This window comes from Fistularia commersonii, chromosome 16 (assembly GCF_037954325.1).
Source record: "Fistularia commersonii isolate RoL2024-O1a breed Wild chromosome 16, RoL_Fcom_v1.0, whole genome shotgun sequence".
NCBI lineage: Eukaryota > Metazoa > Chordata > Actinopteri > Syngnathiformes > Fistulariidae > Fistularia > Fistularia commersonii.
Window position 1 is genome coordinate 5392481 of NC_141299.1, and position 14255 is coordinate 5406735.

General features: G+C 38.6%; 1 protein-coding gene across 2 annotated transcripts; it reads left to right on the forward strand.

Annotated features, from left to right (window-relative positions):
- The first annotated feature begins 3989 nt into the window (after positions 1–3989).
- On the forward strand, positions 3990–12149 carry rabggta (Rab geranylgeranyltransferase subunit alpha). Of its 2 annotated transcripts, none has more exons than XM_086162167.1 (17): positions 3990–4077; positions 4300–4399; positions 4537–4647; positions 6031–6155; positions 6272–6459; positions 6585–6842; positions 7012–7095; positions 7182–7264; positions 7369–7464; positions 8395–8500; positions 8580–8631; positions 8724–8812; positions 8945–9033; positions 9922–10038; positions 10129–10242; positions 10334–10421; positions 11842–12149. In XM_086162167.1, exons 2-17 carry the CDS (start codon positions 4397–4399, stop codon positions 11988–11990), a joined length of 1752 nt encoding a protein of 583 aa, XP_086018293.1. In that variant the 5' UTR covers positions 3990–4077; positions 4300–4396; the 3' UTR covers positions 11991–12149. The 2 variants fall into 2 exon arrangements, with proteins under 2 accessions (XP_086018293.1, XP_086018294.1); XM_086162168.1 differs by having other exon boundaries at positions 3999–4077; positions 4319–4399.
- The last annotated feature ends 2106 nt before the right edge of the window (positions 12150–14255 follow it).

Sequence of the window (14255 nt, forward strand, 5' to 3'; positions counted from 1 at the left end):
GTCACAAACATCTGTGAAAGAATGGGTCGCTCTCAGGAGCTCAGTGAATTCCAATGAGGAACTGTGATAGGATGGAACCTGTGCAAAAAATCCAGTTGTGACATTTCCTTGCTCCTACATATTCCAGAGTCAACTGTCAGTCATTATAAGAACATGGAACTGTTTGGGAACGACAGCAACTCAGCCAAGAAGTGTTCGGCCACGTAAACTGACAGAGCGGGCTCAGCAGATGCTGAGGCGCATAGTGCGAAGAGGTCGCCAACTTTCTGCAGAGTCAATCACTGCAGACATCCAAACTTCATGTGGTCTTCAGATTAGCTGAAGAACAACGCGCAGAGAACTTCATAGAATGGGTTTCCATGGCCGAGCAGCTGCATCTAAGCCACACATCACCAAGTGCAATGCAAAGCGTCAGATGCAGCAATGTATAGCACGCCACCACTGGACTCTAGAGCAGCGGAGATGCGTTCTCTGAAGTGATGAATGGCTCTTCTCCATTTTGAAATCTGTATGACGAGTCTGAGTTTGGCAGTTGCCAGGAGAACGGTACTTGCCTGACTGCATTGTGCCAAGTATGAAGTTTGGTGGAGGGGGATTATGGTGTGGGGTTGTTTTTCAGGAGCTGGGCTTGGCCGCTTAGTTCCAGTGAAAGGAACTCTGAACGCTCCAGCAAGACATTTTGGACGATTCCATGCTCCCAACTTTGTGGGAACAGTGTGGAACTGGCCCCTTCCTTTTCGAACATGACGCTTCTGTTTATGGTCAAAAATTCCCATAAACACACAACTGAACCTTGTGGACAGCCTTACTAGAAAAGTTGAAGCTGTTATAGCTGGAAAGAGAGGACCGACATCACGAATACTTTCCAGTATAATACAGTTTTCAAAGGTAATTCCAGCCAATGAGGTCAGTGTTTCACACGGAATGAGTGTGCTCCAAGCTCTCACATGTACATGCTGCATGGTTTCAAACTGGTTTTAAACAATCTGTTAAACCAGTATGTCCACCTGTTCTTGGAACCATGACTCTTCCCCTCTAAACTAAAATTGTTTTGAATAGAAAATAAGCACGACAACACAACCATTACAGCAAAGACACTCATCCAAATTGGTGAAAGATGGGCTGGAAAAAGCTTCTGTTGCAACACCATACTGGATAAGAAAATATTCGAGATCGGGCGATCACGAACAGTGGAGGCTGAAGCAAAAAGTAATATGATTGAGGAACAACTGGTTATGGTGGTTGACACTCCAGGATGGAACAGCTTTCTTATAACATCCCCGAAGGGGACAATCAAAGATTTAAACTCAATTTCTCAAAGTGCCTACCGGACCATTGTCTTGGAAAAAGACCATTGAACAACACATTGAAAGTGAGGGAGATGCACTCAACTGGTTAATATGAAAGTGCAGCAACAGGTACCTTGTCTTAAACAACAAACAGTGAGACAATCCAGCTCAAGTCACAAAACTGCTGAAGAAGATAAACGACATGATAAGTCACAATAATATTGGTTACTATGAGTTAGAAGGAGAGACGTTTACAATCATTCAAGAGAAGGAAAAGAAGTGTTGAGAGATGTAATGGTGTGACAGAGGATGGATGGGGAGCAATGGCAGATACAAGAGCAGAGCAGAATAATAGTTTTGTTTTGGGTTTTTTTCAGAGCAGAACAATGGTAAGTGCATTCTAACACTTCTGTCTTAAACAATATCATAATTTACAGATATAAATTTAAATTACACTATTATGGAAATGTCAACATTTGTGCATATATTCATTCTAACATATTTGCCGTACAAATTCCAACTTTCAGTTTGTTCCTAACTTTACTTTAACTAGATTAATATATTTATGAATATATTTTTCCCTCGATTACGCTTGAGAATAATAACCAGGTCTCAAGGCTCCATAAATTCTGTGGTAGCTTCCTGGGTTCCAGGTTGAACAAGATCAATGCTGTGGAAACTTTTGCTAATAAAAGCTTTGCTTTGTCTGATAACAGAAGAAATGTACTCCAACACAAAACTTCAAATAGATCTCTCCGGAAGTCGATCTGTTGGGAAGACTTCTCTGAGCAAGACCATCTTTGGAATCAAGGGGTTAGCAGATGGAAAAACAATAGCATCACATCTTTCTGCTGGTGCTTGATGAAGATGCATCCTTGCAATATTGTGTTCATACATTTCATGTCATTGATAATGAGAATGCAGATGATGGTTCTCAAATCACAGAGCTTATGGAGAAAGTTTTTGTCTCTGTGGCTGCAAATGGGTGGCAACATTTTGTTCCAGATGAGCAGATGTTGTTGACCATTGAGGAGAAAAGAACAAGAGTGGATGATGCAGCTAACTCAATTCATTGCTAAAATGAACTCCATTAAGGTACTAGTAAGTGTTATCTTACAGTGCTTTCACACAAAATAGAGCATTACAGATAAGTAAACATCCACAGCGCTAAAAGAAATAAATTGCCTTAGCTGATTTTAAAACTGTCATGGTCAATCATTGTGAATTTCTAGCCCTAAATTCTGTCTCAAATTATAAGAGCAGAGTCTGGAGACCTTAGTATTTGGAAGTATTATTTGCTCACATCACCCATACAGGAGTAAACCAATACATCATGGTAAGTAGTTCAGACATGATTAGATAGTTAGTTGGTAACAGCAATTTTCTGTTCCATGTTCCAAGAACAAGCTAGATAAACTGAACATATTATTGCTTGGTCAAAAGAGATTTGGAAAAAGGGCATCAGGAAATAATATCCTGCGTAGACAAGTGGTCCAGACTTTTGAAAATGTTCACTGTCAGACAGGGGAGGCACAAGTAGCTGGGAGCACGGTCAGGGTGACTGACACCCCAGGCTGGCAGAGAACTTGACCAAGAAATAGTCAGAGGTTTGACACTGAGCCCTTCGGGGGTCCATGCACTTTTGCTGGTTGTCCCCTTGGACCTGAAGTTCAGAAAGGTTTAACAAGCTGCTCTTAAACAATACGTATATATACACGTATATATACACATACACACACACACACACACACACACACCACACACACACCACACACATATATATGTGTGTATATATATATATATATATATATATATATATAAAACTCAATAACTCTTTTTTTATGTATATACATATATGTGTGTGTGTGTGTGTGCGTGTGGTGTGTGTGTATGTATACATGTATGTATACACATATATATATATATATATATATATATATATATATATATATATATACCTGTGTATTTGTGTGGTGTGTGTGTGTGTATGGGGCTTTTCTTTGAGATATTCTTTTTTGTGGGCACTGAGACGATCATTAACAAGGCTACAGGTTTTGGTCTAAAGATAAAGGAGGACAGAGAAGAAGAAATGCATAAAAGGCAAACTCTTAAAGGAAGTTTATCAGCTGGATGGTGATATAATGAGATCCACTTGCAAACTTGGATACAGACAAGACTTCATTCAGCCTAGCTGTATGAAACATTGTCCTTTACATTTTTGTCGCAGAGAAGACATCCATCTTGTTTTGCATGATACTGCATTTGAGCTTTTATCAATCTTTTTATTCATTTATTTAAAACATCATGATAATATATGTGGTTTATGCTTCTTCCTCATTGAAAACTTAAACAATGTACAATTATATGAATTGTTTTTGCTACATTAAACTTTCCTTTTTTTAACTTACAGTGACTGGAGAGAAACCAACAAAATCAACACAATCTTTATTGTGTGGATTTTGCTGCTGACTTTAAGAGAGTTCTGGGATGGCTATCATCAATGCTCTATTTTTTCAATTCCTGCTCTATTCACTAACATTAAGCAATTAAATGGATACTTTAAAAAAAAGACATTCAAGTAACTTACTGTATATTGCTTTCTGTGCTGTAGTTTGCCATTTCCCCCACCAGAATGCAACAAAACACCGCGAGAGGGAGAGAGAGAAACGTCATTCTTACGTCATTCTCATGAGACGGAAGTAAGTATTTGTAGTCGTTCGAATAGTGACATGACAAATCAAACAGCGTTCTGAAAAACACAAGACAAGCTTCCTAACCAAACCAATAGGTAATGATGCTTCGCAACGTTATTTTTTTTAACTGCATTTTGAGTCAATATGACAGGAGACTGGTGAATAAACTCAGATGCTTAATGTGAACGGAGCTACTTGTTAAGCTATCTTCATACTCAGCTATGCTGGTGTCGACAGTGTCATTTTAATGGCTAATATGTTCAGCTTCCGTGAGTAGTCCTCTTGTTTACTTATTTTAACTTTGGGGTCGCTGTCAGCTTTGCTTTTCTGTTGTAGGCATCCATTCATCAGGCTTAGGCGAAACACCTTTTAGTTGCAGACAGTTGGAGGAAGCATCTTTCTAAGACATCAAGGATGGTAAGAGACGCGTTCATGACCTTTTTCATCAATTGGATTATACGCAAAATGTGTTTATGAAGTTGCAGATTAAGCTGCATTTACTGCTCTTTGCAGCGTAAACGTGAATGCATAATCCTTATTTTTGCCTTTGACAGCATGGTAGAGTGAAGATCAAATCCACTGCCCAGCAGGAGGAAGAGAAAAAGAAGGAGCGGGATAAGAAACTCAAGATATACATTGCTGCACGAGATGCCTGTTTCTCCAAGGTTCAATAGATAATAATTTTACATGAAAAGTTCAAACACTCTGGCTTTAATAGCCAAAACGTTTCAATCTAAAGTCTAAATAAAACTATCGTACCTCCTTATCCTCCACTGTAAGCCACATTTTTTTTAAAGAGTCATAGGTTCTCCTCAATATCCATCCATTGTCTGCTGCTTATCCTACTCAGGGTCACCAACGATACCAGGGTCTATCCAAGCTGGCATTGGGCGAGAGGCGGGGTACACCCTTGACTGGTTGCTAGTCAATCTTGGCAACTTTCTCTGGCCAATTGACCTGCTGCATGTTTTTGGACTGTGGGAGGAAACCCACGCAGACACAGGGACAACATGCAAACTCCACACAGACAGGTCCCCCTGTCAGAATCAAACCAGTGTCCTTTGAGACCAAAGCGCCAACCACTGCGCCACTGTGCTACCCTAAGTCTAAATCTTAAACTTTAAATGTCAAAATATTCACCACTAAAAGTAGTATACCAGTTGATCTATATTATTACAGTACATGTACAGTATATACTGTATAACTGAACATCAATGTGTGTTACGTGTGCAAAATATATATATATATATATATTTTGGTTGGCGTGGTAGTGCAGTGGTTTAGCACTTCCGCCTCAGCACGAAGGAGTTTAGAGTTTGCATGTTCTCCCCCTGTGTGTGAATGGTTGTTTGTCTCTGTGTCCCGTGATCAACTGGCCACTGGTTCTGTGTGTATCCTGCCTGTCGCCCAATGACAGCTGAGATAGCATTCCCCGCGACCCTTCAGATAATATGATTTATACTGGAATCTAAAAAAAAACTTCATTGATCGCTTGAGGGAAATTCCTCTGCAGTTAAACTACATGGATGAACCATGAGCAGTTTGCAGCCATCTATGATGCCAGGGGTTCAGTGTTTTGCTCAACAACATTTCAACACACTTGGAGGACCTGGGAATTGAACCAGAAACATTTGGTTCCAAGGACAATCACTGTACCCCCTGCGCCACCCCGCATAGCTAATCATGTGTATTTTTTTTTTCTACATGTAGAACAGTCCTGTAATAATATAAATCTTTAACCTGTTTTTGAATATGCACTTTTGCTGGTAGCCCACAACCCCCCTCGCCCAATCAAGGCAACAGGCAGTTTTGTCTACCCATCCAGAGCCCTTGTGACCCTATTTGTAGGATAAGCAGTAACTGACTGAAGAGGACAATTGAATTTTAAAGGAGAGAGTTTTAAGTGTTTAATCTGAAACATGTTGGCCAGTTCTTGTCACTTAAATTGTTTTTAAATTGTCCCATCAACATTTTTTTCACTGTCATGTGCTTTTGGGCCTGTCACTTTATGCATTGCCTTACAGTAATGCTTTCCCCCTCCTTGACAGAGGAAAGAAGGTATCTGGGATGAAGAGGCCCTCCAGTTGACACAGCAGCTGCTATCATCCAATCCAGACTTTGCAACCTTCTGGAATTACAGAAGAGAGATCCTAATGCACCAAGAGGCAGCAAAGTGAGATCATAATCTTTTTATTTCTTCATCGAATGTTAATCCTCCCAGAGAATATAAAATATGTCATATAAAATGAAAGAGGAATGGCAGATTTTGCTTCTCCACATCTGCTTCAGAGACGAAAATGAGATGCAAAAGATTTATGAGGCCGAGCTTTCATTTTTGGAGTCTTGCCTGAAAGTGAACCCAAAGTCATACGGCTGCTGGCATCATAGAAGTTGGGTCTCAGCGCGTCTGCCTCGGCCAGACTGGGCCAGAGAGCTGTCTCTGTGCGATCGTTGCCTTAGCCTCGATGAACGCAACTGTGAGTGATTGAGTCAATATGGGAAAATTTGATGAGATATTGATTTTAAGAGTTCCTCAGACTCTGATGTTTTTTATAGAACTTTATCTGTATCTCACTTTGTATTTTTTATTATCTCTCATCAGTTCATTGCTGGGATTATCGCCGGATGGTTGTGAAAATTTCTGAAGTGCCCGTGGAGAAGGAGCTGGAGTTTACTGATCGTCTTATCGTCTCCAACTTTTCCAACTACTCCAGTTGGCATTACCGCAGCACCTTGCTGCCGCTGCTGCACCCAGAGTCCCCTGAGTCGCACTCCCCATGCCAAGAGCTTACCCAGTTATCCGCTCCACCATCTCCACAAGCCCATTCCCATCGTGTCTGTGAAGAGCAACTCCTGAAAGGTGATGCCGGCCAGCAGGGTTGTACAATTAGGAATGTGCAGTTTTGGCAGACAGGGGGCAGTCTGAGTCATAGTTATGCTGCAACAGCGTTGTGCTGGTTTTGCAAGAAATGTCTCAGGTGTGTTTTCTGGGTTACGTGTAACGCTAAACATTTTCTTTTGTTTTTTAGAATATGAGCTTGTACAAAATGCTTTCTTTACCGACCCCAATGACCAGAGTGCTTGGTTCTACTACCGTTGGCTGCTAGGCAGAGGTATATGTAGAGTCTGTATGCAAATACAAAGTAGTTTTCAGGACATGCTTTGACATTTTTACCTTCTTTCAAACGTTTTCCAACAGCGGAACGTGAGGAGATGATAAGTTGTGTGTATGTCAGTCGGGAGGAGGAGGGAGTGGCAGTCGCCTTCTCTAGGCCTGTCAATGTAAGTAAATTCCCTTCCCTTTACAGGAAATTATTTCCTATTTTTTTTTATCATGAAGCTTTCTACTGACAATTGTGTCTACCTCCCTTTATCCTCTCTGTTAGGCTCAGTCTGTTGGCCTTTTGCTGGTGCTCGACGGGCAGCCCCAGATGGTGGAGTGGAGAAGTGTTCATCCAAAATTTAAACAGAGTCCTGTCTGGGTATCCTTTTCTTTAGCACAGGCATTTATGTCAGTGTCACTGCTTATTGTTGAAGAACATTTTTACAACTTTAAATCCAGTCATTTGTTCTCTAAATACCGCAGGCTGATAAAATCCAGTAGTATGGACTTTGAGAGAAAGAAAATAGTATACCGGCAAACTTAACCAACATGAAATGTTACTTCTGCATCAACTACATACAAACCTGCCATTTCTTTCAGAAATTGTTTCCATGTCATGGAAGTTTTTTAATAAATATTGCTCAAAGGCACATTTATCTACTTTTCTACTTTTATCAGGTGTGGCCCAGTTAGACACATACTTTTTTTGCATCTCCACTTCTGATTTATTAAATATCATAGGCTGAAGTTCATGGAAGAGAGAAAGCAAAGAAATCCAAGAAATAGGGAATACTTAAAAGTTAATGCCCAGAATTTAAAACAAGGTCTACTTCCCAATCCAACTCCAGAGATCCTTCCTGTTGGCTGTATGTATATTGAATATTTATTATATTGTGTGTGTGTGTATATGTACATATATATATATATATATATATACACATACACACACACACATATATATATATATATATATATATATATATATATATATATATGTGTATGAGATGGAAGTAAACAAAGTTTCCCTTCCAGCACCCAAAGCAAGTTGTTGCTCCAGAGCAACATAGCTCTCCAGAAATCATTCCCTTGTTACACAATTTTCCACAGCGCACACATTGAACAAAGTCAAGATGAACAATTTTGATGCAATTAACTACAACATCACCCTTGTCATTGCACTTTTCTGTGAAGACGTGTTGTTGGGATGATGTGTCTTAAATGGAGGGAAATTTCATGTGGACTGGAAGTTTGTCATGCTTAGTCTGGGATTGTGATTTTGTCCTCCTAAAGCATCTTAACTCTCACTCAGATCTGTAATCTTCCCCCTGGAACAATAAGTGACATCACAAATGAACACAATCTGACTGTGCACTGGTCTGAAAAGCACACTCTCAGAGACTGTGCTCTTTATACAGGTGATGCATGTTGTGTTTGTTTTGACCTGAAATGTACATGACTATTTGCTTTTAAGCCCAAAACTCTGCACTTTCCTAGGTCGAACTGAGAGCTGGTGTCGTGACTCAGCTACTGATCAGGAACTTTTCAGGTACCGTTTGACAAAATATTAATATCAGCTCACCAGTGGATGTGTGAATATGCTTTTAAGGAATAAGAATATGATATGGTGTTTTCTTATAGGAGCGAGCTCTCTGTTGAGAAAAGTTCTGTGCTGCAGTCAGAGCTGCAGTCTTGTAACCAGCTATTAGAAATGGAGCCACTCAACAAGTGTAAGTGTTGCCGTTATGTTTGTAATAGCCACCCGTGTTGTCATGCCTCACACACACAAGCTCTAACAACTGCAGGTTTGCTGTTGTCTCTGGTCATCAAGTCCATTCGTTTCTGTTTTTTTTACCTTGCAGGGTGTTTACTGACCATTATCCTTCTGATGAGGGCATTAGATCCACTAGGGTATGAAAAAGAGACCCTTGCTCATTTTGAAATACTGAAAGTGAGTAAAAATGATTTTTATTCCTTGACACTGCATTCTTTAGTCTCTTCGCATTTATCTCATTTGAGCTTCTTTGTCTTATCTGTCCTCCATATCCTTGCATTACTGATCTCATTTTCAACTACTAAATGCTTTTTAAAAAATGCTCGTTTTTTTATTGTTGTCCATTAACTTGTAACATTGTTGCTGAATTTATTGAGCATCCTGTGTTATGTTAAATTTCTAATTGTAACAGGAATTTTAAGCATTTAATACAGATTTAACCCTATTTTATCAACAACAAAATTTCCTGGCAAATTGGTGATAAATGTGTGGGAATGTTATTTTATAAGATACATTTTTTCAAAATTTATGGGTATATTAATGCTTTACACAAGATTTGACTCTTAATGAGACTGAATTAACAATGAATATAACGGACACTAACGGTGACAGAGATTATAAATGCAGCATTCATTTTACTTTGGCAACATCATTCAACATCTGACATTTGACATTATTTGGGGTGGCGTGGTGCAGGAGATAGAGCGATTGTCCTTGGAACAAAACCTTTCCTGGCTTGATTCCCGACACCTCCTTATGTGTTGAAGTTGAAGTTATGTGTTGAAGTTAGATGCATAGAAGGGTTTTCCCCATGAGGGATTAATAAAGTACAAATTAATATTATTGTCTCAATAATATTATTGACGATAATATTATTGTCTTAACCATAACCCCCAACAACTGCATCCAGCCTTGGGTGTCTCATTTTTCCCAAATTACTAAATTCCTTAGCATTTTGCTATTTGCACCTAACTTCCACTCCTTGTGCCTTAGATTGTATCAATAAGACTGGAGAAGTAACAAGTCAGAAAATACGAATTAAAACAGCAATTGTGTTTCCCTCAGGAAGTGGATTCTATGCGCTCCGCCTATTACAGTGACCTTTGCAGTAAGTTCATGATTGAAAACACCATTCTGAAAATGGAGTATGCTGAAGTTCGTGTCTTCAGTATGTCTGAAAAGGTATGTTTTTCAGATAATAAGCAAAAAAATTCATACACTGTCATCGAATTTTTTTTTAAGTAATTTTCTTTTGAACATCTTCTGTCATAGAACCTGACCACTTTATGCCACCTGGACCAGCTATTACTGATTACACATATCAATCTGTCCACGAACCAGCTACGGAGGATTCCTCCCCAGTTTGCCATGTTGCAGTGCATTGAGGTGATAAAGATGTGGCTAATGTTTAATCATATATCCTCTCCGAGCATTGTGTTTTATTTAATAAAACCGATGTCTCTCTCTTAACCTGCAGGTATTTGAGGCAAATAACAACTGTATAGAGAATCTAGAAGGAGTTTATAAACTTCCTAAACTGGAGGAAGTGCTCTTAAAGAACAACAGTATCCTTTAATGCTGCATAACTGATGAACTGGCAGGAACAGAAACAAGTCATGCTCACACCTTTAACATGCCTTTATGATGATTTGTATGACTTCGAGCATTGCTCTCACTGGGTGACAGGAACACAACTAAATTCACAGTAAGTTCCACCCTTTTGCATCATAGCTCAGTTTGCGCTGCCTACCAACACTGAGATATTGTTCATTAGCCTTTGTTGGCAGTATAGTCTAGGTATGTATATAGTCCATCAATAATATAGTGGAAATTTGTTTTGATCTCAGGTGTGATGTATAAGTTTACAGTGTAGATAATATTTTCTTCCTAATTTAGTACATTTTTGCAGTGAAATGAACTAGAACTGGTCAAGGACATATCTGAGAATTAGCTAGAAATTTCCCTGAAAACCAACAAGAAAGGCCCTGTTTTGCTCCCACGCACGACCGCTTAGTGATGCCACAAACAGTGCTCCCACCTTTGAAATATCTAGTAAAGAAGACTTATTATCATAAACATTGAATACATTCTGCATACAGTTATTAATAAATGTGTCCAACTACTGTTGTGGTGTATAGCCATGGTGTATACGTCAAAGTTAAAAACACAGATCTTGTGAATACTGTACAAAAGGAGCTTTTAACATACTCCACATTTTTATTTTTTTAATTATTTCTTAAATTAATTTGATTCAAAATTAAATTAAAGTGAAATTAATTAAAACACATTTTTAATTGTGATAAACCCAGAGAGCACTGATACCGAACCAAAACAGAACAAAAATGACTTAAAATTCAACATGCATTTTAGATATCATCTAGACGTCATTCACTGTGCAAGTGATAGTTTTGATGCCTGTATTCATTAGATGTTTTTTTTTAGCAAATGTCTTGTTTTGAACTCCGCTACTGTCAGAGGCGTCTCTTGTACCCAGTGACTCAGGAAAGTGTGATTGTGCTCTGATCGCACAAGGTTCTGGCTCTAAACAACCTAGAAGCTGACAATTTGAGAAGTATGTTATCTGAAGGAACTTATATAAATGAGCGTGTGTTTATAAAGTCCTGTAAGGTGAGAGCACTCCTGAGCTCAATGCATTGATACTAACATTTTAACTGGAAGTCTCAAGTAAACAAAGTCAGCGCCTCAATTTCACTTGATAGACAACATCATTAAGGTGGAGACAAATATCATCAGTACAGACTCCTTCCCCTTCATGCCTCAGTTTCTCTGATATACTTTGGCAGTATTGAATGAGCTCTGCAGGTCATGACAGTCATACTGTAGAAAGGATGAGTGTCCTTTTCTTCTAATTCAAGTCTAACAAGGTTGCATTTCACTTCTAACTAAGTTTATCTTATTGCAGAATGTCTTCTTGCACTTTAGTACCATTTGCATAAAATTGTATCCATTAACCTAAATGCATAGATATATCCACACTGGCAGATCTTCAGCCGCTTGCCTCCTGTCCAAAGCTGAGGCGCCTTGATCTCCGTGGTAACCCTGTCACTCAGATTGCCAACATTGAGTTGGAGTTAGCTGAGATGCTGCCCTCCGTCACTGACCTTCTGCTCTGATGGCCTCCCTCTCGTCATTCAGTGGTTCATGACATTCTTGGGTCGGTTTGTTTTCACAAAAAAAGTGGATATTTTTTAGGTGTCTTAATCTTCTGTGTTTCACCCGATGCCATTTCAGTCTAATAGGCCTGTATAGGTCTGACACTTCCTGGATCCAAACAGTTAGAGAGGAAAAAAGAAAAAAACTTAACACATTCAATAAAAAAATTGAGATTTGTGTGTTCTGGATAACACCAAATCTGTATCAACCTTTCATGGCATAAAGCAAACAAATGCATGCTGAAACCTGATGATGCGGTTAATCGACTGCTGGACTATTGCTTGTACAAACTTAAAAAACCCTGAATTGGAAGAAAGGCAAAGAATCAGCACTATCAGTAAATTGCACAGTTCTTACCATGCACACATTTTTTTTATTTGTTGTGTAAATCATTTGATATATGACATCAGACTGTTGCACAGTAAATATCAAGTAATAAAATATAACAGATTATGTCACTACCTTCAAAAAAAGCTTTGTGTTTTTTGTGTTGAAGAAGTGAAATATTAAGATGTGTAAACTGCAGAATGACATTTTTTAAGGTGTGCCCGGTAGGCCATTTGTGCCTGAGTCAACCCGAAGTTGCGTCACTGGCTTTGTTCATATGTTTATCTTTTTCAGGTGTAAGGTGTTTCAAATGACACAATAGAAACAAAACCAACGAGAACGCTTTCACTAAGTGTCATACAATCGCAATAAATATGGATTTTTTTTTTATGCCTGCCACACCTCATTGTAGTTCTTAATATGCTAGCAGGACAAATACAAAACATTGAGGTAATGCAATCTTTTCATCAAATAATTCTGTTTTTTGTGGTTGTGTGCTTTGCTCCCCTCAGAAACAAGACAGTCCCCAAGGCCCAGAACTTCCCATATGGTCATTTCATTTTTAGAAATCAGATAGAATTATGACATTTTAAGGAATTAAAAATAATTTTGGCAAGAATTAAAAAAATACAAAGGAATTAACTTGAAATATATTTGCCCATTAGTTATGTAAAAATATTTTTTAGGCTTTACAATACTGTTTCTTGTATTCATTCTTTGTCGCAAATTATCTTCTAAATTATTTTAAAGTGCCAGGTATGAGACACCAAATATTACAGCCAGATCAATACCAATGAGCAATCTAGAAGACTCCAAAATTATCCAACACAAAATTAATATCTAAGATGGAACCTAGAGTAGATATCCTACTCTCATCTCATTTTGTAGAGGAGGAGAAAATCAAAAATAGATCAATATATTTTCAAATTTACATGGGACTTTTTCTGTTTCTTCTTGTAAGACCTCTGTGGCAGCTTTAATTTTAAGGGTCAGGACCTGAAATGTTTAATAACCCACTTGTGCGCACATAAAGAAAGCCTACCTTCAGTTTGCATATGTTTACAATCAGCACTTGACATGCGAGGCTGAAGGGAACGCTAGTCTTGTTTCTGTCTGACTGATCGATTAAATGAAATCGAGGGAGGAACGTGGAACTGGATTAGGTGTGAAGGTCATGTGATTTTGAGTGGACTGCGGATTTTGTCATGAAACATCATTCCAATTGTTGAAACATTTCACTGGAAAATCACCTGTATATGTTCACTAGAAGTGAAAGGCAATAAAGTTTACAGTCATTAAAATTGTTGGCACATTTGTGTTCTTTGGAGCTGTTTCGTTGTCGGGGTACATCTAAACCGTGTTGGGACTCATCGTCTGAATTGTGAAATAGAAAAGGCTCCGTGGAATTTTGCTCATCGCAGACATAAAACTGAAAACCAACAGAACCAGTCAGTGGAGAAATGTGAAGATTCCATCTTCCAGCTCTTATCAAAGTCTTTCTACCAAAGACTTTGCAAACGTGGGGCTGAAAACAGTCCCCTGGTGAAGGACATTGACTCCCCCATGAATCAGACACAGAATGTGAGCACCAGTTTTAAAATGTCATCACTTCACTGAATTGATTTGACTCAATGACAAAATCTAATGTTCAATAAATAACTTAATGACGGCATACTCCACTGTTCAGCTAGTTTCAGATTTCTGTCAGTTCATTCTTATACTATTTTGTGATGAATGGCTTACGCCTTTGGCATTTTAATTGAAAAGCCTAATGCTAATCTAATTGTTGGCATATTTGGAAGTTTAAATGTCTGACTAAATTATTGGTTTTGTCAGATTTAGGAGAAACAAAAGTCATTGTTCAGGTTAAGAGATGCATGATCTGACCAAGGGAATGA